This window comes from Macaca fascicularis, chromosome 12 (genome assembly GCF_037993035.2).
Source record: "Macaca fascicularis isolate 582-1 chromosome 12, T2T-MFA8v1.1".
Taxonomy (NCBI): Eukaryota; Metazoa; Chordata; class Mammalia; order Primates; family Cercopithecidae; genus Macaca; species Macaca fascicularis.
The window spans coordinates 68783253-68806599 of record NC_088386.1 but is presented as its reverse complement, the minus strand read 5'-3'; the positions used below and the strand labels follow the sequence as shown (position 1 = coordinate 68806599).

Below are 23347 nucleotides of genomic sequence, written 5' to 3'. Positions count from 1 at the left end.
TGGTTTTTTCCCATGGGATCAATTCTTTTCGATTTAAATTTTACAATGAAGATGTTGCATATCAATTTTTTGTTGTTATTCATACTGCATGTTACCAATTATAGCTTCTGTCACTGTGAGTTTCCCTTTATAGTTACTATAAATTAGGTAAGAACCTCATTTTCCCAGGTCAGATTTTACTGTTCTGAATTTTACTGTAAATAGCTTTAAATATTACATTTTAATTTTTATTATTTTTATGAGCTATGTTCATTATAAATTGGCTGAAAACAATGGATAATTATATTTCTTTCTAAAGTAGTCCTTGATTAAAAAAAAAATCCCCAGTTCTCCTATACAGTTTTGGAATTATCGAATTAATTCAGCCTAGGTCCATTGTATTGCTAATGCGGTGACTGTGCAAAGATCTAACCATCCTGCTTTCTCTGGGCTTTGCCTGGAATAAAGACCGCCTCTATGGTAGCAACCAATATAGACTTGGTGCTTCCAAACTAGCTCTGAAGCCTATTTAGGGAAAATCTCCACATTTAGAGGTGCCCTGTCCAAGATATACTCCTTTGATTTGTTTCTACTGTAATTTTTTTCTCCTAATCCTAATATCCCTTTCTTTCCTTTTTCCTTTCTTCTTCTTCTTTTTTTGGTCTTAACCTTACCCCTTGCAACTAATACAGTTTCTCATTGTTGGCTACTGATTTATTTTTATGGGGAAAAAAAAAGTCCTGTTAATCCCTGCTTTGCTCTTGACTTACGTTCATCTTTCAACCTGGCAAGTGACTTTTGGTGAATAAACATCATTAGGAAAAAAAAAAAAAGAGAACATCCAACTTATTATTTCTTTACAGTCAAGAAGCAGACTGCAGATGTTCTTACTTTGATTTTGACTGGGAGCATTGATGCTGACAAGTATTTTTCCGTGAGATATTACGAAGTGGTCAGTTTTGTGGGCTGGTGGAATAACCTCTTTGCAGTCACTGACTGCACTAAATAGGGCCGAGATCATTGAGTTACTTTATTATCAGCCTGGATTCCCTACCCCATAACCGAAAGCAAGATGGAAGAAAGTAGCATGAAACTAGCAATGATTTTTATAGCGCCTTTTAAACCAGACTCTTCAATAATTCCCCAGAATGCAAATTTTGTTTCACAATTAAGGCCATACTTTCCACTCCTTTCAGAGTGACTCAGTCAAGACTGTTCATCTATTTATCCAAAAATTCTAATCACAGAAAATATTTTATTGCTTATTTAGAAACAGCATGATACTAAGATAGCATGTTTTGCATTAGTCTACTTTTCTTTAAATTTAAATGAAGGACAAAATGGAAAAATAATTGAAAACAGGCTATGCTTGATAGCTTCATGAGAAAGGATCATGGTGGAACTGAAAACCTTAGAAGTTGGTTACACATGATGGAAAAGAGGCCCTCACGAACTGATTACACCATTCCCATTGCTTTGCTTGTAAATGCATTTGGCACACAATAAAACTTTTAGAAAATCAAGTTGTTGAATCAATGTTTAGGTGATGACAACTTCCCTTGTAAATAAAGGTCACTTCCTATAACTTTGACTTTAGTATCGATTGATTGATCGAGACAGGGTCTTGGTCTGTTGCCCAGGCTGCAGTGCAGTCACGTCTTACTTACAGCCTTGACCTGCCAGGCTCAAGTGATCTTCCTGCCTCAGTCTCCTGAGTGGCTGGGACTACAAGCATATGCCACCATGCTCAACTAATTTTTGTATTTTTTTGTAGAGATGGTGTCTCCCTATCTGACCCAGATAGGCTGGTGACCCAGGCTGGCCTTGAACTCCTGGGCTCAAGCAATCCTCCTGGCTTAGTCTCCCAAAGTGTTGGGATTACAGGTGTGAGCCACCATGCCCCGCCCACCTTGACTTTAATGCTACCGAAATACAGTTTTCCCCACCAGGCCTCAAGTAATGTATCACACACAGCAGGGCAGCTACCCTGAGAACATATGCATGTACTCAGATGACCAGCTTCTTTTAAAAAAGAATTCAAACCCACAGAATTAGAAGAGTGTCCTTTGGATTTCTACAGAGCACTGAGAATCCTATGTAGGGTTTAAGTGAATGCTAAACAGGGTTACTGAATGTTGCACAGAATCTCAGAATATTGAAAGTAACATTTATTGATTTGACATATAATAAGTTTGTTGTTACCTGACTTTTTGGTTTGTAAAACATGAAGCATTTCACAAGTTGGATCCCACCATTTCTGCCCTAAGCTGCAGACAGTCTCCTGGCACCCCCACCGGTTTACCTCTTTGCCCGCAGCTGCTCAGAGCTGTCTTGCTGCAAGGCTGATATTTACTGTCTGACTCCAACAAGGATGTTGGTAATTTTAAATTTTTCTGGCTTTTAGCTTGTGACGTTATTATCTTGCTCTGTGTCTGTTTTCTTTTAGATTTTAGATTTCTGACATCCCAAGAGGACTTTATGGAGTGTTGTTTTATCCTCTTTGCTCCTTCTTTGTTGAAATTTAGAAAATAATATTTGAAAGCAGTCCCTGGGAACTTAGGGAGAGAAAGAACCACAAATCCAGGCAATTTAAATCTTTGGTTTCTGATAAATTGTATATGAATGAGATATGCATCATAATCAACATTAAATTCAGTAACTTTTTTATTACTGAAAAATGACAAGCCAGATCAGTTCAACTCTGACCATCATAAAAACACAAGTATCTTACTAAAATAAATACTAAATACTAACCAGCAGGGCTGAGCCAAAGGGTGAGATGAGTGAGGTACCTGTCTTGGGCACAAAATTTAAGGGGACATCAAAAAAAAAAAAAGGGGGAGAAAGAAAGAAAACCAAAAAGAAACAACAAAAAACCCCAAACCAAAAAACTCGATAATCAAGCTAAATGATATTTTAATGCAATATTTTAAAAAATAAAACAAATGAAAAAAAATTATGATGAACAAAATATAAATGTTAAAGACAAGACCAGTAACAGTGCCTTGCCAGGCCATACTGCATCCTCAGTCAAAAGGAAAAATCAGTAACACTCATTCTGTCATTACCTAAAAATTTGATTTTTTTTTGTTGACCTTATTTGCCTTACCCTCATCCTGGCCCTGCTAACCAGAATATCAGTGGTTAGGGTAAAAAGATGGCATAACCTTTCCTCTAAGAATGTTCACTCAAGGGAGAAAATACGTGTAGTGATTTTCAAGCCTAGTTATGATCACTGGGTAACCAATATCCATAATTTTGACCCTGGTTTGGCTATAGTCTCAATTAGAAGGTATTTCCCAATCCCAAAAATGGAAGTGTTGTCTTTTTGTTAATTCAATGTGAAGGGATCATATTACCAAAAACCATTACATTTCTTTCTTTCTTTCTTTCTTTTTTTAACCTGCTTAGAAAAACTCATGTAGTTCAATTCATCAAAAGTTTCTCCATCCATGGTGGTCCCCTCTGGCTCTCTCTTTATTGGTTTTGGCGGGGGAGGGCCTGTGGGGCTTTTTCCGGTATTCCACTTTTGTCCAGCCCCCTTCGCTGACTTTGCTCTCCTCTTCACTGGCTCTTGAGTCAGTCTCAGGGTGCAAAGGCATCCCTGGTATGGTGTTGGGTTGATGGAGGTCCCTAGGGCTTCTCTTGAAGTCAGGCGACTGGTGAGGATTGAGTGGTGACTGAGAAACCCTGTAGAACTTTCCAGGATATCTTCCTCTTGAAGGAGTGGAATGCTGACTTTTTCCACTGTATCTTCCTCTAGGAGAAGAATTGAGTGATATACTACCACGTCCATATTTGTTCCTGCTTCTGTCTGAGTATCGACCCCTCTCTGAAGAGGTGTCAGTATTGCCACTGGAAAAGCCACTGTCCCTAGAGCTGAGATGCAGGGAAGAGAAGTTTTTGGTCAGTCCATACTGAGTAGGAGAGGAGCTTCTGGACTGGTTCACAGGTGTAATCTGTTGATACTTAATGGGCACCTGGGTCCGTCTCACAGCAGCAGCATAGGAATCCTGGCCATCAAGGTATGAGAAGAATGGTGACCCCAGAATAGGATTGCTCTGGGAACGCTGTAAAGAAGTGTTGGATGCAATCTGCCGCATCCTCAGAGTATCTAACCACTGGCAATCAGCACCTGCGGGAGAAATGGAAATGAGCATCTTTGAAGCCACAGTAAAGCTGCATGCCTAATTCATACGCCTGTCTTAGGATAATTCAAGGCTGTTTGGGATGCTCTAAGCTTTACCATTCATAGAAATTCTAGGCTACGTATAAGGACATTTCCTTTATTACAAATACTTTAAAAAATAAGGACATTTACACTTAGTCAATCTATGCTATGTGCTTGGCATTGTTCCATGGGCTTTCCTTACAGTATCTGATTTAATCCTCTCGATAATCTTCTTAGGTAAACACTAATAGTCTTATTCTATAAATGAGGAAGCTTGGGAGGTCAAATAACTTGCCCAAGATCACTCAGTCAATAATACCAAGTCCTTCTGCATCTAAATCCCATCTTCTTCCTACATAGTTGTGTTCTTACTTCTAGAAAGTATGTCCAGGTGGCAGGGGCAAGTTTAGTAAACAAAAGGTTTTTTTTGCAACCTGCACTTTTAAAACCTCAAGGACCCTAAATGCAGATAAAATAAATGAGGTTCCGAAGGTTGAGACAGCTAGAGATTGTTTGAAAGAAAGACCGTTCATGTGTCCAGAGGAGAGATCCTGAGGCTCGGGAATAAGAAGTATTTTCAGCACAAAAAAATGAAGCTGCGTTGGCAAGTAGGAAGAAGTTAAGATAAAAGAAAATGGTGAATTGACAAGGACCATTTAGTAAGCTATATTTCAGTGAATAAGCAAGTTCCTCACACCTGAGATCTTTTCTGCTCCCCCAAGCCCGAGCCTGAACAATGTTGCTGGAGTTCCTGGGTGGTCCTCCCAGCCTCAGCTTCCTCGGCTACTCCACCCTCTGCTCGCGCAGATGACGCGTGTGGAGGGTATCAGAGCATGCATGTCTCTGTCTCCCTCACTGTCTGCGCACAGGTGACCCATACCTCTGAGGTGAGTGACTTGCCCAGACAATTCCAGAGACTCCTCCCAGGCTTCAATGCATCACAACGCCTTCTTTTGTTGTTGTTATTGTATGTATGTGTGTATTTTATTGTGGTAACAACCACATTTTTCCATCCTAGCTTTTTTTTTTTTTTGAGACAGAGTCTCACTCTGTCGCCCAGGCTGGAGAGCAGTGGCCGGATCTCAGCTCACTGCAAGCTCCGCCTCCCGGGTTCACGCCATTCTCCCGCCTCAGCCTCCTGAGTAGCTGGGACTACAGGCGCCCGCCACCTCGCCCGGCTAGTTTTTTGTATTTTTAGTAGAGAAGGGGTTTCACCGTGTTAGTCAGGATGGTCTCGATTTCCTGACCTTCTGATCCGCCCGCCTCGGCCTCCCAAAGTGCTAGGATTACAGGCGTGAGCCACCGCGCCCGGCCCATCCTAGCCATTTTTAAGTCTATAGTTCAGTACTGTTAGTATATTCACATTGTTGTGCAACAGATCTCTATAATTGTTTCATCTTGCAACACTGAAACTCTAGACCCACTAATCTCTACCTTCCTCTTTGCCCTTTTCCCTTCCCTTCTCCCCTGCCCCCGACTCCCACTTGTTAACTATCTTCTCCTTCCTGTTTCTATGACTTTGACTACAGTAGATACTTCACATGAGCAGTATCATACAGAATCACAATGCCTTCTTTCCCTCCCATTGACTTCTCTGGAATTTTGGCTTCCAATAGAACCCTGATTTTGCTCAGTCTCCAACCCCCTCCATGTAGCCATGTGATCGGGAGAGTTGACCGCATTCTGGCTCCAGGGATCGACTTTAATTAGTTTAAGTCCGATGTGCTCATGCTATGTTTAGGGACGGACAAGTTGCTCTATTCTGGCCAAAGCAGAATTGGTGAGGGATAGTCTGTTGGGGGGTTCTAGAAAAGTTTTCCTTACTCCTATATATAAGAACAGGTAGGGACCTAACCCGTTATTTCCTCTGGGCATTGCCATATCTTTGTGTGATGACTGTAAACAGGAGAGGAGCCGAGGGCAAAGGCAGCCTATTGAGCATGGCAGGGCGGAAAGAAGGGAAGGTTCATTCCACTATCTGAATATGGTTGAGCCGGCTTATCTTACTGCACCTGGAGCCTGCCCTGCCTCTGAACTTCTTGTTATGGAAGATAATAAATTTTATTACAGTTTAAATCAGTGGTTTAAGGACTTTAGAGTTGTTCTTAATCACCGGGAAGGCTCCTTAAATGCAGATTGCAGGTCCTACCCCCAGAGTTCTGGTTCAGTAAGTCTAGGTTTGGGCCTGAGGATCTGGATTTCTAGTAAGTTCACAGGTGATCCTGATGCTGCTGGTCCTGGGGCCACACTTGGGAAACTATTGGAGTAAGGCAGTTGAAACTGGGTTTTCTGCTACTTGAAGCTCAAAGATAGATCTTAACTGATTGAGGTGGTATCCTCTGAGTCTTCAGATCATCTAAAAATGTCATAATTAAGTTTCTGGAATCTAGCACACATCTAATACGGGAACACTAACTTACTTGAGTCAGACCTACTTCCGGGGTTGCCGTCTGAATTGGTGAATAATGTCTGAATGGCAAGTTGGACTGCTTTCACTTCATCCTGAGGTTTTGTTCTACTCCACTGAATCGAATGGACATGTTTAGTGCTTTTTGGAGTTCTAACATCACTCTGGTTAAAAAAAAAAAAAAAAGACACATATAACCAAATAGACAAACACATATAAAATGGGAAAGAAAGATATCCAGGTTATTATATCACTTCAATTTCACTTCTTAGAACACTATCATAATGCACTAGGAAAATATTCTGAACGGTTGGCCCAAATATGCTCATGTGATGAAAAGAAAATGTTTAACCACTTTATTTCTTAGTGGGTTATAGCACTTATTCCTTAATGAATTATAACATATATTTCTTAGTAAACTATAGTAGCTAAAAATATGGTTGTCTTCTCCCAGAATTTATTATATTTGACAAATCTCAACTTACCTCTTTGTTTAATAAGAAATAAAAATTTACCTCTTCTATTTATAGTACTTGAAGGCAGATATTTTGTTGAATAAATGAAAATGTGACCACCATGTTTGCCTCAGAGTGAATTCGGATCATCAAGGGAACTGAGTGAATGCGGTGGGGTGAATCACCTACATGGAGGGGGAACGGTCTCATATGCAAAAGTGAGACAGGATCAAAAAGTAAGAAATGGGGACCAGGAAGAGGACACTAGGTCAAGACACATCACTTTCTTGTCCTGAAATCTCCCTCCTCACTAGCTGTCACCAATCAGTGTCAATTAAAGAGTCTCCAGGTTCAATACAGTTAGGGAAATCTGTTTTTAAAAACTCTGAAGTGAAAAACCCAGACAAAAGTGGCATATCATCATGGGGTCTAAAAAAGGAGGAGGAGGGAGAGAGAAGAAGAAAAAGAACTGGGTGTGCTGTCTCCAAAACTGTCTAAGGCAGGCAGAGATAGAATCTGGTTGTTCTAATTGTCCGATTACTAACAAGAGGGCTTTTCCTGAGTAGTGAGGACCAGTTAACAGACTTTAGAATAGTCGGGATTCCAACTTCCTCAAGACCAACCAGCCTCTTTTGTTTGGGTTTTGTACCTCACAAGCAATGCTTTGACAAATAATGTAACTTCTTCTCAGATGCCTGACAACCTGTGCACCCCAGCAGGTAAGGATAAATAACTGCTGTAAAACTTTTTGGCTTCCAGCCTGGCCAGAGGTTTTTTTTTTTTTTTTTTTTTTTTTTTTTTGAGACAGAGTTTTGCTCTTGTCTCCCACGCTGGAGTGCAATGGCGCAATCTTGGCTCACCGCAACCTCCACCTCCTGGGTTCAAGCAATTCTCCTGCCTCAGTCTCCTGAGTAGCTGGGATTATAGGCATGCACCACCATGCCCAGCTAATTTTTGTATTATTAGTAGAGATGAGGTTTTACCATGTTGACCAGGCTAGTATCGAACTCCTGACCTCAGGTGATCCACCTGCCTCAGCCTCCCAAAGTGCTGGGGTTACAGACATGAGCCACCATGCCTGGCCCAGAGTTTGTATTTCTAATACTGAAAAGCCAAATCCTGGCAGCCCAGGAAACCATCAAAATGCCACACTCACAAAGTCCTCTTTGAGGTGGACTTCATCTTACTGCAGCCACTGGGAGCTAACAGGGTAGCCAGGGAAGAGCAGAAAGTGTTTTTTTATAGTCAGAAAACATGGAAGTGACTTCAACAATTCTGTCAGTGAGTACCTCATACCTCAGGCCTTCCTTTCATCTCTCTGAGCCTGTTTTTCCTATCTGCAAAATGAGGATAATAATATCTTTCAGTTTTTTTTTTTTTTTTTTTTTTTTTAATCCTGGAGACGGGGTCTCACTGTGCCACCCAGGCTAGAGTACAGTGGTGTGATCTCGGCTCACTGCAGCCTCAACCTCCTAGGCTCAAGCAATCCCCCCACCTCAACCTCCCGAGTAGCCAGGGCCACAGACATGTGCCACCACACCCAGCTGCTTTTTGTAGTTTTCGTAGAGATAGGGTTTCATAATGTTGCCCAGGCTGGTCTCAAACTCTTGGGCTCAAGTGATCTGCCCACCTCAGCCTCCCAAAGTGCTGAGATTACAGGTGTGAGCCACTGCGCCGGGCCGATATTTTTCAGTATTGATTTACATGAAGTTAGTGTGATCAAACTGGTATAAGCACCTCTAACAGTGCCTGGTTCATGGTAGATCCTTAATAAATGTTTCTTGAATGAATGAATTGGATGAATGAATGAAATGCATGTCCCTTTGGTGGTGGGTGCACACTAATATCTCCAGGAGTGCCAAGACTGTACTATAACTGTTGCCTTCCACCCACTCCCACTAGGTTTATGTACCTTGTAAGGTGTATGTCCCACCAGCCACAAAGATCTTGTTGATTTTAAAAAAATTAGTATTAAGTATTAGTATCCCCAATACCAAACATCTGACATGGTATACAGAAGGTGTTCAGTCCATAACTAATGAATGAATGAAGCACTACCTCAGTCTCTATCTGGGTAAGTTTATCCTGTTCTCTTTTCTTCCCAACATGTTGTTAGATAAATTATATTGATCCCATGGTCATGATGGTTGGTTTATCTCCCAATACATTCCAATAAATTATATGCTCTGAGGTAACAGATAAATTTATATTCATTCACTGTTGGTGGGGCCACCAGCCTCTTGCCCCCAGAGCTTACCTCATATGTGACAGTGCACTCCACAGTCTGATTTTTTGCTATTCCTACAATCCACTTCTCCATTACAAATGGTGGCTGAAAAACAAAAGTTAGGATGGTGTAGTACCATAACACAGTCAGCTCTACTATCGTATGTTTCTTTGAGGCCAGTTGTGCCATACACAATTAGCAAATAGGGGCATAACATCAGATGATTATGAAAGCCTTGTCGGTTCTCATGTGATCACTCACAACATGCTAATGTTTGGAGTTTTGCTTTTCATAAGACATCCTTTTGTATATTTGTAAACAGCTAGTCACGGCCTCCCATAATCTTCTTTTCCGATACAACATTTGCTATCACTCAGTCCTATCATTATGTCATTGATTCATGCTAAAGTTTGAAGCATCCGTTGGAAAACTTTCCCACAATTAAGAGAAATCCATAGCAATATAAGAAGACCCAGAAGTGCTTTCCTTGAGTAAAGCCGTGGCTGGTTCAGTGGCTTCAACAATCCCTCTGCTTTCCATAACATCACACTATCCAGCCAAGCTGCACATACACGTGAAGAAACCGTGGTTATGTTTTCCCACTATATTAAAACAAAGGATTAGTGAGGAAGCCTGTGCCTTTGATCCTATTTTAATTATGATGAAAACGGCCTCAGAAATAAGCTGCACTCTCCTCCCATCCCCCTTTCAGTTCAGGTTTAAGGCTGCAAAGGAATGACTGACCGTGAGCTGGGTTCAAAGAAAATGTGATAGAGATTTAGCTGGGCCAGGTTTTCTTTGAGACTGAGTCTCACTCTGTTGCCCAGGCTGGAGTGTAGTGGCGCAGTCTTGGCTCACTGCAAACTCTTCCTCCCGGGTTCAAGTGATTCTCAAGCCTCGGCCTCTCAAGTAGCTGGGATTACAGGAGCATGCCACCACACCTGGCTCATTTTTTGTATTTTTAGTAGAGACTGGGTTTCACCATGCTGTCCAGGCTGTTCTCCAACTCCTGGTCTCAAGTGATCTGCTCCCCTCAGCCTCCCAAAGTGCAGGGATTACAGGTATGAGCCACCGCACCCAACCTGGGCTAGTTTTTTGTTGTTGTTGTGTGTTTGTTTTAAATTAGGATTGTTATTGTTTCTGTTGATGTTTAAAAATTCTATAACTTTTGATTGGTCTGTTCCAGTTCTAGTTTTCCTATAAGCCTGTTAATGTTGCTGTGTGATTTCGTATGTATGGCATGATAGCAGAAACATTTATATTCAGTTTTACAACTCCACGGCATGGGTGGGGAAGAAAGAAAATATATTTCCAGTCTTCAAGACAACATATTATGTCCCAGCAAAATAAGAAAAAGGTAAAACCAAGTCATAACCCTTATAGATAAATAATGCCATGGAAATAACTCCTAGATACACAGTGGAATCCAACAACGAATATCAAATCAATCTGCTTGATGTCCACTTGTAAATTAAAATGACTTGGTTGTTTAGCATTCTGATGCCTATGAAGAGAACACATTTACAATGTCTTCTCTCTAATGCAATGTGTTTTCTCTAATGCATGTCTTTGAAGAACCATTTTAGTTCCCTACTTATGTTTGTACCTGGGTTCTTTGCTACAAGCCCCACTTTCTTCACTGAAACCAAAGACCTGGTTAATAGTGTATCACAGTTAACGGATTATGTGAGGCCAGGGTGACTGTCCTGTTGACTTCATGGTTATTCACCTGAAGTTGTTGACCTTCTACAATTGAAGTCTCATATGTATTTTTCCAGTATGATTGGGACAGAATTGAATTTTTTTTCCATTTTGAGGAGCGAGCTAAGCATTTCCACAAGTCTTTCTTCAGTGTTTTCCTCAGCATGCTTCCCATTGGCCCTGGAGTAGTAGCATGCTTTCTAGTCACTCCAGGAATTCATAGTGTGGACTTAAGGAAGCCATTAAGACTTTAATGTGTGCCTCATAATGAACCTCATCTCAGTCCTTCAGGGAATTGACCTCAACCAAGAAAGTCTTTCTCAACCAAGAAAGTATAAGTTTTCCAAAGTTTAAAAGCACTCAAAATTTGAAGTAAATATTTTCATCATTCACATTTTCCTTCCTTTAATAAATGACAGAGTAAGCATAAAGAAATATAGAAGAAAAAAATTTAAAAAAAATTAAATGATACCTTTTTGCAGTGCTTTTTAGTTCACACAGCATAAGTGGAATTTTAACAAAAACCTATTATGATCTCAATCTGCTAAATAAAATGTGCCTTTCAACAGCCAGCTCGAGGCTGAGCTGATGTGAGCATGGACAAGCACAAAAGCACACTGCTGGGGTATTTTAATGTCTTTGTTTGATATCTCTGAATTCAAAAGAGCTTTTAAGCCGTAAATAGAACCCTACCTTTGTCATCTTTAAAATCTCCGCATCAGGTAGGTTAGTGTTGAATGTCACATCTTTTATGTAGGTTATTGCAATTTCATCCCCATCCATCTCCATATACATTTTCCACTTACAATCCTGGAATTAAAAACAAAATTATATAATTTGAGAAAGTGAAACAATTTTTTTTTAGTGTCAATGTTTCATAACACATAAAATATTCTAAATGAAGTATTATTGGAGTGGCTTTTTTTTTTTCTTTTTCAGTAAAAGGACATGAAATTAGATTCCTATGTATATCTAAGTAAGCCCCAGTTAGTGCAGCCTAGAGACATAATGTGTCAGTTTTAAGTGTTCTATTATAGGACTTACAAACTCAAAATCCTGAAGGGACCAGGCAGATAATAAAAAGGAGTAAAGCCAGGCAGTTTCCTTATAAAGCTTTAAGTGGCAACCTTTTAAAATAGACTCATTTAATTTACATATTAAACATTGTAGGAACATTTTTTCATTACCACAAAGAAATGTGGTTTTCTACTTTTCTTGAAATATAAGGCCCTCTTGATCCACCTTTAATCTTCCTAGATTGATAATGATGTGGGTTCAAGAAACTCTCACTTGCCTCTTAAGAAGGAAAACAACAATGCAAATGTGTTGATAAATGATAATGGACAACTAGGGAGTTATGGGGTGGGTGAGGGACTCCGGGAAACCAAAGAACAGTTCCCCTAAAGGCACAGCTACTTCGTGACTTCTGTTGATTGTTCCCATGTGGAAATATGAGCCCAGTTTTGCTAGGTCCTTTAATATTTCATGAACAGCTGAGAATTAGGATCCTTATGTAAAACTCTTGATTTTTAAACAATGGTATGTTAATTAAATTTTTAATAAAATCACCATATAATGGAAAAGTGCTTTACACCATTCATTAACAGGAAAATGCAAATTAAAACCACAATGAGGTACCACTATACACCCATCAGAATGGCTGACTGATAACATCAAATGTTGGCTAAGATTTAGAGTTACTGGAACTCTCATATTAATATTAATACATTGTTGGTGGGAAATGGTACAATTGCTTCAGAAAAATTTTGATAATTTATTATAAAACCAAATATATGCCTATCCTATGACCCAGAAATTCTACTCCTAGGTATTTACCCAAGAGAAATGAAAAAAGTCTTGCCTAGGTATGTTCTTAGCAGCTTTATCATGTTAACTAGGAAACTTGAAACAAGCCAAGCATCCATCAAAATGAGAATGGATAAACTGTGATATATTCATAGAATGGAATACTACTTAGCAATACAAAGGAAGACATTACTGATGCATGCAACAACTTGGATAAATCTCAAAAACATTATAGTGAGTGAAAGAAGTATATAGAAAAAAAGAACAACCTAATGATTCCATTTATATGATATTCTAGAACAGACAAAACTAATTAATGGTAGAAAAATTCAGAAGGGTGCTTGCTTCTGCAGATGGGGACTTACAAGGGGTATAAGGAAACTTTCTGGGGGTAGCAGTGCTCTATTGATAGAGGTTTGGGTTACACAGGTACATGCATTGGTCAAAACTCAATGAATGTACATTTTAAATCTGTGTATTTCTCTTTTTAATTAATTTTATAGTGATTATTAAAACAGTTTTTTTGAGAAGGGGTCTTGCTCTGTTACCCAGGCTGGAGTATGAGTAGCATGATCTCCACTCACTGCAGTCTTGACCTGCCAAGCTCAAGCGATTTTCCTACTTCAGTCTCCTAAGTAGTTGGGACCACAAGCACGTGCCATCATGCTCAGCTAACATTTTCTTATTTTTAATTTTTTGTAGAGCTGGGGTTTCACTATGTTGTTGCTCAAGCTCGTCTCAAATTCCTGGGCTCAAGTGATCCTCCCACTTCAGCCTCCCAAAGTGCTGGGATTACAGGTATAAGCCACTGCACCTGAACTGCATTTCTTATTCTAGCACACTGAAATATTTAGGAGGAAGTATACTGATGTCTGCAAATTAATTTGAAATGTATCAGAAAATCAAGATTGATGGATGGCTAGAGGGAGGGGTAGATGGATAAACCAAGTATATGTGATAAGCCAAGTATAGTAAAATGTTAATGGTTGAATGGGGGCTATGAGGGTTCACTGTAAAATTCTTTCAACTTTGCTGTATAAATAATTTAATAATAAAAATGGGGATAAACAAAGGAAAATAAACTCATGTCTTTGTACCAAATTTGACCCCTGGACCATAAATGCACATTCTGTCTGTCTGTCCATCTACCTATTTTTTAAAATTTCCTTTTTAGAGATAGTATGTCGCTGTGTTGCCCAAAATGGTCTTGAACACTTGGTCTCAAGCAATCCTCCCACCTCAGCCTCCCAAGTAGCTGGGATAGAGGCATGAGCCATTGCTCCTGGCTCTGTGTTTATTGAAGAATGAAGAATCCTGAGGATTAAGGCTAATGTACCAAGCACCTTACATGCTGAAACGGGAAAATGCCCTCATAAATAAGAGTGGACCTGGAATGTTTCCTAGAGCAAGCTCAGACATAATTCTTATGGAAAGGCATCAACAAAGAGGCTGTTGAAAGCCCGTTGGCTTCAACAGGAAGCTGGGGGTGCCTGATGTTTTAGGAAAGCCTCTAGATGAATTGCAAACCAAGCAGGGCCCACGTCTGACCCTCTTTGCCCAGCCACATTCACAAAATGGAGAGCCAATTAGTGAAGGAAAAGGTCCATTCAATAAAATGAAAACCTGGCTCTTGGCTAACGTAAGTCAAATTAGTTTCTCAGAATTGACAAATCTCTCAGTATTTCTTTGTTTTGGAGCCACTGCTACCCAGGCAACGTGGGTTCTGAGATAACTGGGCAGGATAATGACTGTTTGGTGTCATGATTGCTCTTCTCTGAAATAGCAAGAACCTTCTCAAGGCAGCAGCTGGGATAAAAAGCCTTAGAAGAGATGAGTTTACTTAGTTCAGTTTCTTTTGCCTGTCAAGTTTGGGAATTAAGTTAGTCAAAAGCACAGTCAAAAGACCTTGAATGGCATGAAAATGCCTGAACTTCGCCTGCTTCACTCTCATCTCCTAACCAGAGAGCTCCCCCATGACTTCAAGCTATAAATCAGACCCTCCTTGGCACACTGTCAGAACAGCTCTGTGTGAAGAAGCGGCTGACAGGAGGGGAACTCACATTTGTGGAGCGCTTACTATGCTCTAGGCATGTCGCTGGGCACTTACACCATGCTATTTTATTGGATAGCCATCAGAACCCTGAAAGTCAGGCCTATTTTCCCTTTAGATGAATGAGAAAAATGAGGCTCAGACAGATTAAATAACTTTCCTAGGGTTTCATGACCAATATGTGGTTGACATCAGCACAAGGCTGCATGACTCCAAAGCCGGAGGAGATACTAATGGGGACAGACAAGCAGGAGAGGTAGCAGGTGAACCTGCTGGATGGTTTTGTCCAGCTCCATAAATGGGTCCAGCCATGGACAACAGGCAGGCGGAAGAAGGACCAGAGAAGATTTCGCTGATACAACCCAGAAAGCTGGTGGCCATCATTCTCCCTGCAGCAACTGCTTCCCTGCTCCCCAAAGTCCAACTTGGAGAAACACTGATGCAAATAATAGGGTTAGAGACCTTTTATTTTTAAATTCTCTTTTTCTCTTCTACTAAAGAAAGACTTTTACCTGAACCATAAAAGAAAGTAGCTACAGAAGGAATAAAACTATAATCAAGGAAGTCATAAGACAAGGAGGCCATCATGAATTTCACTAAAAAGTAGGTTCTGCTTGTTACAAAGCTGGGTAAGAGAGAAAGAGAATATGCTCCAACACGCAGGGCCCATGTAAATCATAAAGTTAATTTGACAATGGCCTGACCTAACTCCAGGTATCTTCAGGGCATCTATGATGTCATCGTTGCCTAGTTAACAAAAGTAATCCACAAATAAAGTAATGGAATTCCTTATATTCTGCTCAGTTTCAAATTAGCCTAAGGTATCCTTAATGTTTTTGCCATTTTGTGAGTCATAAATTATCAATGACGATTGTCCACAACTCTGGGATTCAAATGGTTATTGAATTGGACTGGACACGCTGCAGACATTGAGATGCCATGTAACCAGTTCTTAACTGATCAACCACGGAAAAGGCTATCATTACAAATAAAATGAATTAAGTCATCAATAACATCACTAAAAATAACAATTCCACAAGTTTATGAGCCTAATATAGGGTTTTACTTACATATTTGCAACCTTTTCAGTACCTTGGCTGTGACAGGGACCAGGTATTGGGCACAGTAGACTCTGATGTTTTTTTTATTTTTTTATTTTTGAGACGGTGTCTCACTCTGTTGCCCAGGCTGGAGTGCAGTGGTGCAATCTCGGCTCACTGCAAGCTCCATCTCCTGGGTTCACACCATTCTCCTGCCTCAGCCTCCCGAGTAGCTGGGACTACAGGCGCCCACCACCATGCCTGGCTAATTTTTTGTATTTTTAGTAGAGACAGGGTTTCACCATGTTAGCCAGGATGGTCTCTATCTCCCGACCTCGTGATCCACCCGCCTTGGCCTCCCAAAGTGCTGGGATTACAGGCGTGAGCCACCGTGCCTGGCCCAGTGGACTCTGATTTTAAAACCATTCACCATTTTTTTTTTTTTTTTGGAGACAGGTTCTTACTCTGTCACCTAGGCTGGAGAGCAGTGGTGCAATCTCAGCTCACTGCAGCATCAATCTCCCGGGCTCAAGCGATCTTCCCACATCAGCCTGCCAAGTAGCTGGGACCACAGGCATGCGTCTCCATGCCTGGCTAATTTTGCCTTCATTCTTTGTAGAGATGAAGTTTCACTATGTTGTCCAGGCTGGTCTGGAACTCCTGGGCTCAAGTGGTCCTCCTGCCTCAGCCTCACAAATTGCTGGGATTACAGGCATGAGCAGCTGCACCTGGCCCAGGTAAACTATTGATTTTGGCTTGGGGTGAGTGTTAGAAATGTGGGTACTGATTTTTGAATTAGAAATATTCAAGGATCACTTTGAATGTCTGTGAACAACTCTCAAAAGCAAACAGCTCTCTATTCTGAGGTCCTATGGGAACTGCAAAATACTCTTTTTTCAAAACCATCTCACCCTGGTAGTCTGAGATGCACCTGTTATTCACTCCTCTTACTAAGGTGTTAATGATTCCTATTAAAATGGAAACGGCACGGGAAAAGGCCATACCTTAAGTCATTACCAGCGGAACATTGTGGGGCAAGGTGGGGCAAGATCACAAGTTTAAAGTTTGACTACCTGGGCCTGAATCTCGGTTTTGTCCCTTTTACCCCCAACCATAGCCAACTTATGTAACCTTTCTGAACCTCAGCGTCTTTACTCAGAAGTGGATTGTTGTGTCGTGTGAAGATTAAATAAGATAATGTAAATGCAGTTCCCAGCATTGTGCCAGAACCGAATTAGGAGCTCAAAAAGGAATAATTATCATTATTACCAATATGGTCACCAACACAGCTCCAATTAGTTTACTAGATTAGCTGGTTTGTCATCTAGCAGCCATAAAAGGGAATGGGACAGAGAACAAGGTAGCTTTGATGGGCGGAAGGTGTAAAGAGTGGGCTAGGAGAGGGACCCTGCTGGAGTGGGCAGGCTGGGTCAGCGCATCTCACTTGGGCAGGAGTCTGGGCATGCAGGGGGCTGGGAATCACTCGGATACCAGGGAGTGATCAGAGATGAAAAAGAGAAGATGCAGCCCAAGCGGCAACCTAACAATGGCCAGTTTCATGAAATGAATCAAAGAAGGAATAAATTCATATCTTCTTACATAGATGGATCATATAACACCAATTCTGACCTTCCCTGCTTTCACATATTCTGATTCAGCACTACTAAGAAGCAGCACCAGATGTCTGGAGGCATTACATATGACTGGCAGCCAGAGAGCCTTATCTTGGATGAGGAAACCAAAGCACAGAGAGATGAGGTAATTTGACTGAGGTCACACAGGTAGCAAGTGGTGAGGCACAAGTGATTGATGTGCATTTGCAGGGAGTGCTAATTACTCTTCAGCAGGAAAAGGGGACTAGCCCAGGAGCAGAGCTGGGCACTGGGAAGTGCTTTTGCTAGGGCTTCCAGTAGCAAAAAGTAGTTACCCGGAACTTTGCACTAGCTAGAAAATCTGCCTCTAAATGCAAATCTACAAGAAACAAATGGAATTTTGTTGGGGAGAGGGGAATGTTTGCATTTGACATGAATGAAAAATACAACAAGTCTAGTGGGTGCCCAGAATACGCATGTTTATCTGCTGAAATACCTGGGTAATTTTAGGAGCAAGTGTGTGGCTAATGGAGGATGAGAAAGCATTCCATCTGAACTGCTTAAGGATCGCCAATTATGTGAAAAAATTTTCTGAATTAAGACTACTGGCCAACTAAAACAGAAACTCTTACACTGTGAAGATAAAATCCTAAACACTTGGTTAATGCTAAATTAAGTATCTCTTTGTGAGAAATCACTATTCCACTCTCTGCAAGCTGTTTAAAATTTTTTAGAGTTCCAAGCTAGTACAAGTCATGCCAAACATCACAGACAAGTCATCTCCCACAAGGAAGAAAAAAGAGAATGAAGGAATGAAGAAAAGGGGGGAAGAGGTGAGGGAATAAAAAGAAATAAGATAGAGGTAAATTTTCCAAATAGGAAAAGAGATTAAAAGGTAGCACAAAAAACTAGAGTTTAAAGTTCTGGGCAATTCAGAGACAATAATCTCAATCTCTCTCTCTCTATTTTTCCCTATCAAAATGTAATTGCATTCATCAACATTATAGATAAACTGTTAAACAATCAAGACCAAGATCATTCAGGATATTTCAGAAAGAAACAGACTCCCAAAATTTGCCTTTCAGGCTTTTATAGATCACCTTTACCTGATGTTACAGACATTTAAAAAATTTTAAATATATTTTCTTATTGAGGCATAATTTGCATATAATAAAATGCACAGATTTTTAAGTGTACGGTTCAATACATTTTGACAAATGTATATATCTGTGTAACCACCTGAATAAGCAAGTTATTTCTGGTACCCCAGAACCTTCCCTCATGCCTATTCCCAGATAAGCTGCCTACATAACTGGGACACTGTTCCTGCTTCTATCACCATAGATTAAAGTTGACTGTTCTGGAATATCACAAAATTAGAATTTTACAGCAGGTACTTGTATATGTCTGGCATAATGTTTTTGAGATTTGTCTATGTTAATTAATCCTCACAGCCTTACCCTGTTATAGAGAGCACTGCCCCCATTTTACAGATAAGGGGACTGAGGCTCAGAAAATGGAGAGATTTGTAGCCAGGTCATTTGGCTTCGTAGGATGGGAATTCCAGTCCAGACATGCCAAGTCTAAGCTGAGAGGTTAATTTTCAAAATCCACCCCCACCCCCTAAAACCATGAATGGAGAAAAAGTAAAATCAACCAAGAATGCTCAGGGTTTCAGCCAAAAAGGCCTGTCTTGAGGAAGCAATTTAAAATATAAAATACAGAGGTCGGAATAAACTTTTTAAGATTCAAGGGAAGACTGGAAGAGCCAGTCTCATAGCAGGCAACTGACTGTTGTGAAATCTAAGAAGTAATGCAAGATGAAATAAGAATACGATAAAAATTTTGTTCATGCTGGTATTAAAAGTAGTAAGATGTTGACGATTTAGGTCTCTGAAGGCTCCTTTATATGAGTTGCTATTATCTAGCTCAGCTGCTGAAACCTGCAGTTTTAAAGGCAGGAGAGTGGAACATCCTGTGATAGCACCTGGGTTATTTATCATTAAGTATAACCCTGCTACACTATATTTTATTATGCTGCCTTTAAAAAAGATAATACAAGTATGGTTAATTTGCTTCTCTTCTTTATCTGTACAGTGTCATGACCCACCATGGCTTTGTCCCATGAGATTTGTTTTTTTAACCAAAAAGAAATCCACAAGAAACTCTCCCTAAAAATTCCATTAATAACCTCTTTCAGCGCGTATAGGTTGCAGGGTCTGGAACTAAGAATGTTTTAATCTCTTCAGCAAAACAATGTCTCATAATGATGTACAGGACTATTGCTGTACTGATGAAGAATCATACATAATTCAGCACCTTTCACTTGGCACCACTGTGATATCCTCATTAGCCGTGGCTCACAGTGTCTGTCAGATGGTGTCCATGCGAACGCAGGCATTATATTGTCTTTGAGATGTGCAGCTGCTTCCATGACACTGCCAGTATATAAAAACATGACGCCAGTTTGTTTTATTTAGTGCTAAACCTTCCAGTTTGTAAAAACAAGGCTGACACAGAGCCTGACATGAGGCAGTGAAAATAATTAGCTCTCATTTTCTCAGCCTCCTATTTCCTTCTCCCTGCTGTGTTCTCTTTCCACTAAACCACCACATGTCAGTCGAAATGGGAGGCAATTAGTGGGCTCATTTCAGTCCCCACAACTGTGCTGAAAAGAAAGTATTTATGATGGCACAATGAACAGCTGAAAGATTAAATAACATTTGCCTTTTGAAAAGAAAATGACTTCTAGCTAAATGGGCAATTTTTGATTATTCTCAAACAAGCTTAGAGTAGTTGGTTTTTAAAATACAAGAAAGGAAAATGAGTCATTTTTAGGTGAAAGAATCAAATAAAACTTGACACAGTAATGCAAATAACTGATGTTTTATTGCAAAATATGTAAATGCGTTATACCCTTAACAATGGCTTGTGTCTAAGGTCAGGGCAGATTGGTGCCAAGTAGACACCAGTGGAGATAAGGTTGTTATATTGCCTTTTTGGGAGTTGTTATCTGAGTTATGTATGAAAAAGGGGCTTTAAGGATGATGTTAAAATAAAGTGAAACAAATCAAGTGAGACATACTTTCATATGATGCATTACACACTTGACGATCTAAAATGGTTCAGATGTTAGTTGACATGTTTGGAAAGGGCTTTTTTTCCTTAACTGTATTTGAAATTGGAAAGTACTAGGTCTTCATGATGGAAAAAAAGAATAGTAAGTCTTGCTATTGATTTTTGAATAATTAAGAATCTATTCCGTGTCAGACTGGGTTTCTTAAGGAATATAGAAGTTGATCTCACTCATCTAAGCACTGCTTTAACATTTTTAAATGCTGGGAAATCTATGCAAATAAACTTTTATCCAGGATACTCAAAATATAAAAACATCTGTTCTACCTGATAAGTTCTTCTCCTGCCACCCCATGACTTTAGGGGTGACTGGAAGAAATATGATTTTCAAAGCAACAGTAACCTAGTCAATAGGCATTGTTTACCAGTTAAGCTATTACCAATTCAAATCCTAATGTCCAGGATTGATATGGTTGTCCTACATCCTTGATTTTCCAACATAGTGCTTCTTCATTTTACTTCCAATAGTCTGTCCCTTTTATAGTCGATTATTCTCAACACCTAATTTTTGGTTTAGAAAACAAGCCACTGTGAGTACTGAGATCTCTTGCTGCAGAACTTACAGTGATCCTCAGAAGCTTTTTGAAAACTTGCTTCTAAAAGCAAAGATCTCTCTCCTACAGACAACTGTGCCTGTCATCATGGAGTCACAACTATGACTGTTTCCATGTTTTTTAAAGACAGTCACAAATTTACATTTTGTTTTTCTGTTTCCAGACTATATTCTTACTTTTTACAAAACTGAATCCCAATTTTTGATTCATGCATGATGGTCAGTATGAGACAATATGACAAAATGAGACAACGGTGACCCAGAGACCTAAGCCAACTAACAACGGATTCATTAGGAGACTGGAGCTCTCTCTGAGTTAAAGACACTTCTTATGATGGTTGGTAACCAGCAATAATGTGCTTGTAATTTACTCAAACCTGTGTTTTATCATGTACATCGCTATTTTAAAAGGAATTTGTAGTCTTGATTAAGAAGACTAAGAGGGACCCTACGGTGTGCTGGAGCCAGCCCTCATGAGCTGATTGCTTACAGCCATTCCCAGTTTCAAAGCCAGCGATGCCAGATTGGTAACTTGAAATCTGCCATCTTCACACCATGGAGATCTACACATGCTCCAAACCAGGGCTTCCTCCCATTGTGAGACACTTCCTGGCATGCTAGCGTGTATGCAGGACTGTCAATCCATTCAGCAGGTACGCACTGAGCACTTCACCCAGCTCTGCTCTAGCTCTCTAGCTCTCTAGCTCTCTAGGTGGCTGGCCAACCCGTTTGACAGAGTACATTGCCACTCTCTGGAATTAGAAATCAGCAGCGAGTTATGCAGTTGTAAAATTCTGAGCTGCATTTGCTTCTTTGCTCAATTAAAACTTGTGATTCTTTCTCATTTAAAAAAAAAACACTTTATTGAGATATGATTGACATATGAAAAGCTCTACCTATTTAATGTATATAACCTGATGAGTTTGGAGATACATCTACAAGACAGAGTAGGGACGGGGCTCAGCCCCACCCCACCTCCACCAGTGTATTTTTTCCCATACATCCTCACTGACCGTGAGACCTTGTAAACTGTGAGGAAACTGAGAAGCAGCATTCCACGTCAATCTCACTCAAGGGAGTTAACCCTATCACCCGCATGCACACAGAACCAAGAAAATGACCCATCCTAACCCCTTGCCTCATTATATTACTCAAATCCCCGCCCCAGGAGCTTATCTGCCATTTTTTGATCATGCGATGCATGTATTAACATGATTTCTCACTTTGCCTGCACACCCCATGCTCTGTCCTGCACATGTAATGACGTTCGTATACCTCATGCTTATTCATGTCACCCTTCTTAAAACACTGCAAGACCTGCCTTCAGAGAGCCAGTCGGAGAACTCTTGCTCCCATGCTGTCTCCTTGGGCTCCAGCATAGGCCCCAATAAAGCCCTGTCTGGGAAACTTTCTCACTCTCATGTTAATTTCTGTTGCATGAGAACTCAAGAACAGGTAGGTAATGTATGCACCTATGAGACCATCACCACAACCTATGCCATAAACATTTATCTATCACCTCCAAAAGTTTCCTCCTGCCCTCTTATTTATTACTTATTATTTTTACAAGAATGCTTAACATGAGATCAAATTTACAAATTTTAAGTATATAACAACCTGCTGTTAATTATAGATACTATGCTGTACAGTAGATCTCTAGAACTTATTCATCTTAGATACTTAGGCACACAAATACATGTGTGCATACATGTATTTTTTTCTCTCAACAAATAGATGATCATGGAAATAAACTTCCCTATACTTAATTTTTTTTTTTTTTTTTTTTTTTTTTGAGACGGAGTCTCGCTGTGTCACCCAGGCTGGAGTGCAGTGGCGCGATCTCGGCTCACTGCAAGCTCCGCCTCCCGGGTTTACGCCATTCTCCTGCCTCAGCCTCCGAGTAGCTGGGACTACAGGCGCCCGCCACCTCGCCCGGCTAGTTTTTTGTATTTTTAGTAGAGACGGGGTTTCACCATGTTAGCCAGGATGGTCTCGATCTCCTGACTTCGTGATCCACCCGCCTCGGCCTCCCAAAGTACTGGGATTACAGGCTTGAGCCACCGCGCCCGGCCTCCCTATACTTAATTTTTAATAAACGTAAGATATATCAAAGTAAAGCGCTGCTTTTAGCTGTCCTGAAATTTCCAAAAAGTGTTGGCTGTACTTAGAAAATCCTTTTCTTTGTGCCCTGTTATTTTATTCATGTTTATCTGTCCATTTATAAAAAGTGC

The 23347-nt window shown here is 40.3% G+C and overlaps 1 protein-coding gene across 4 annotated transcripts in view; it reads right to left on the bottom strand.

The window, feature by feature from the left end:
* Window positions 1-2133: 2133 nt before the first annotated feature.
* Window positions 2134-23347, bottom strand: part of MAP3K20 (mitogen-activated protein kinase kinase kinase 20) — a 193658-nt gene continuing 172444 nt past the window's right edge. For all 4 annotated transcript variants that reach the window (XM_065525653.2, XM_005573500.5, XM_005573502.5 and 1 more), the window contains 4 exons: window positions 11634-11750; window positions 9270-9344; window positions 6571-6721; window positions 2134-4114 (listed from right to left, as the gene is read on the bottom strand). In XM_065525653.2, coding sequence (XP_065381725.1) covers window positions 3414-4114; window positions 6571-6721; window positions 9270-9344; window positions 11634-11750 — 1044 coding nt within the window. In that variant the 3' untranslated portion in view covers window positions 2134-3413. The remainder of the gene's footprint in view (window positions 4115-6570; window positions 6722-9269; window positions 9345-11633; window positions 11751-23347) is intronic.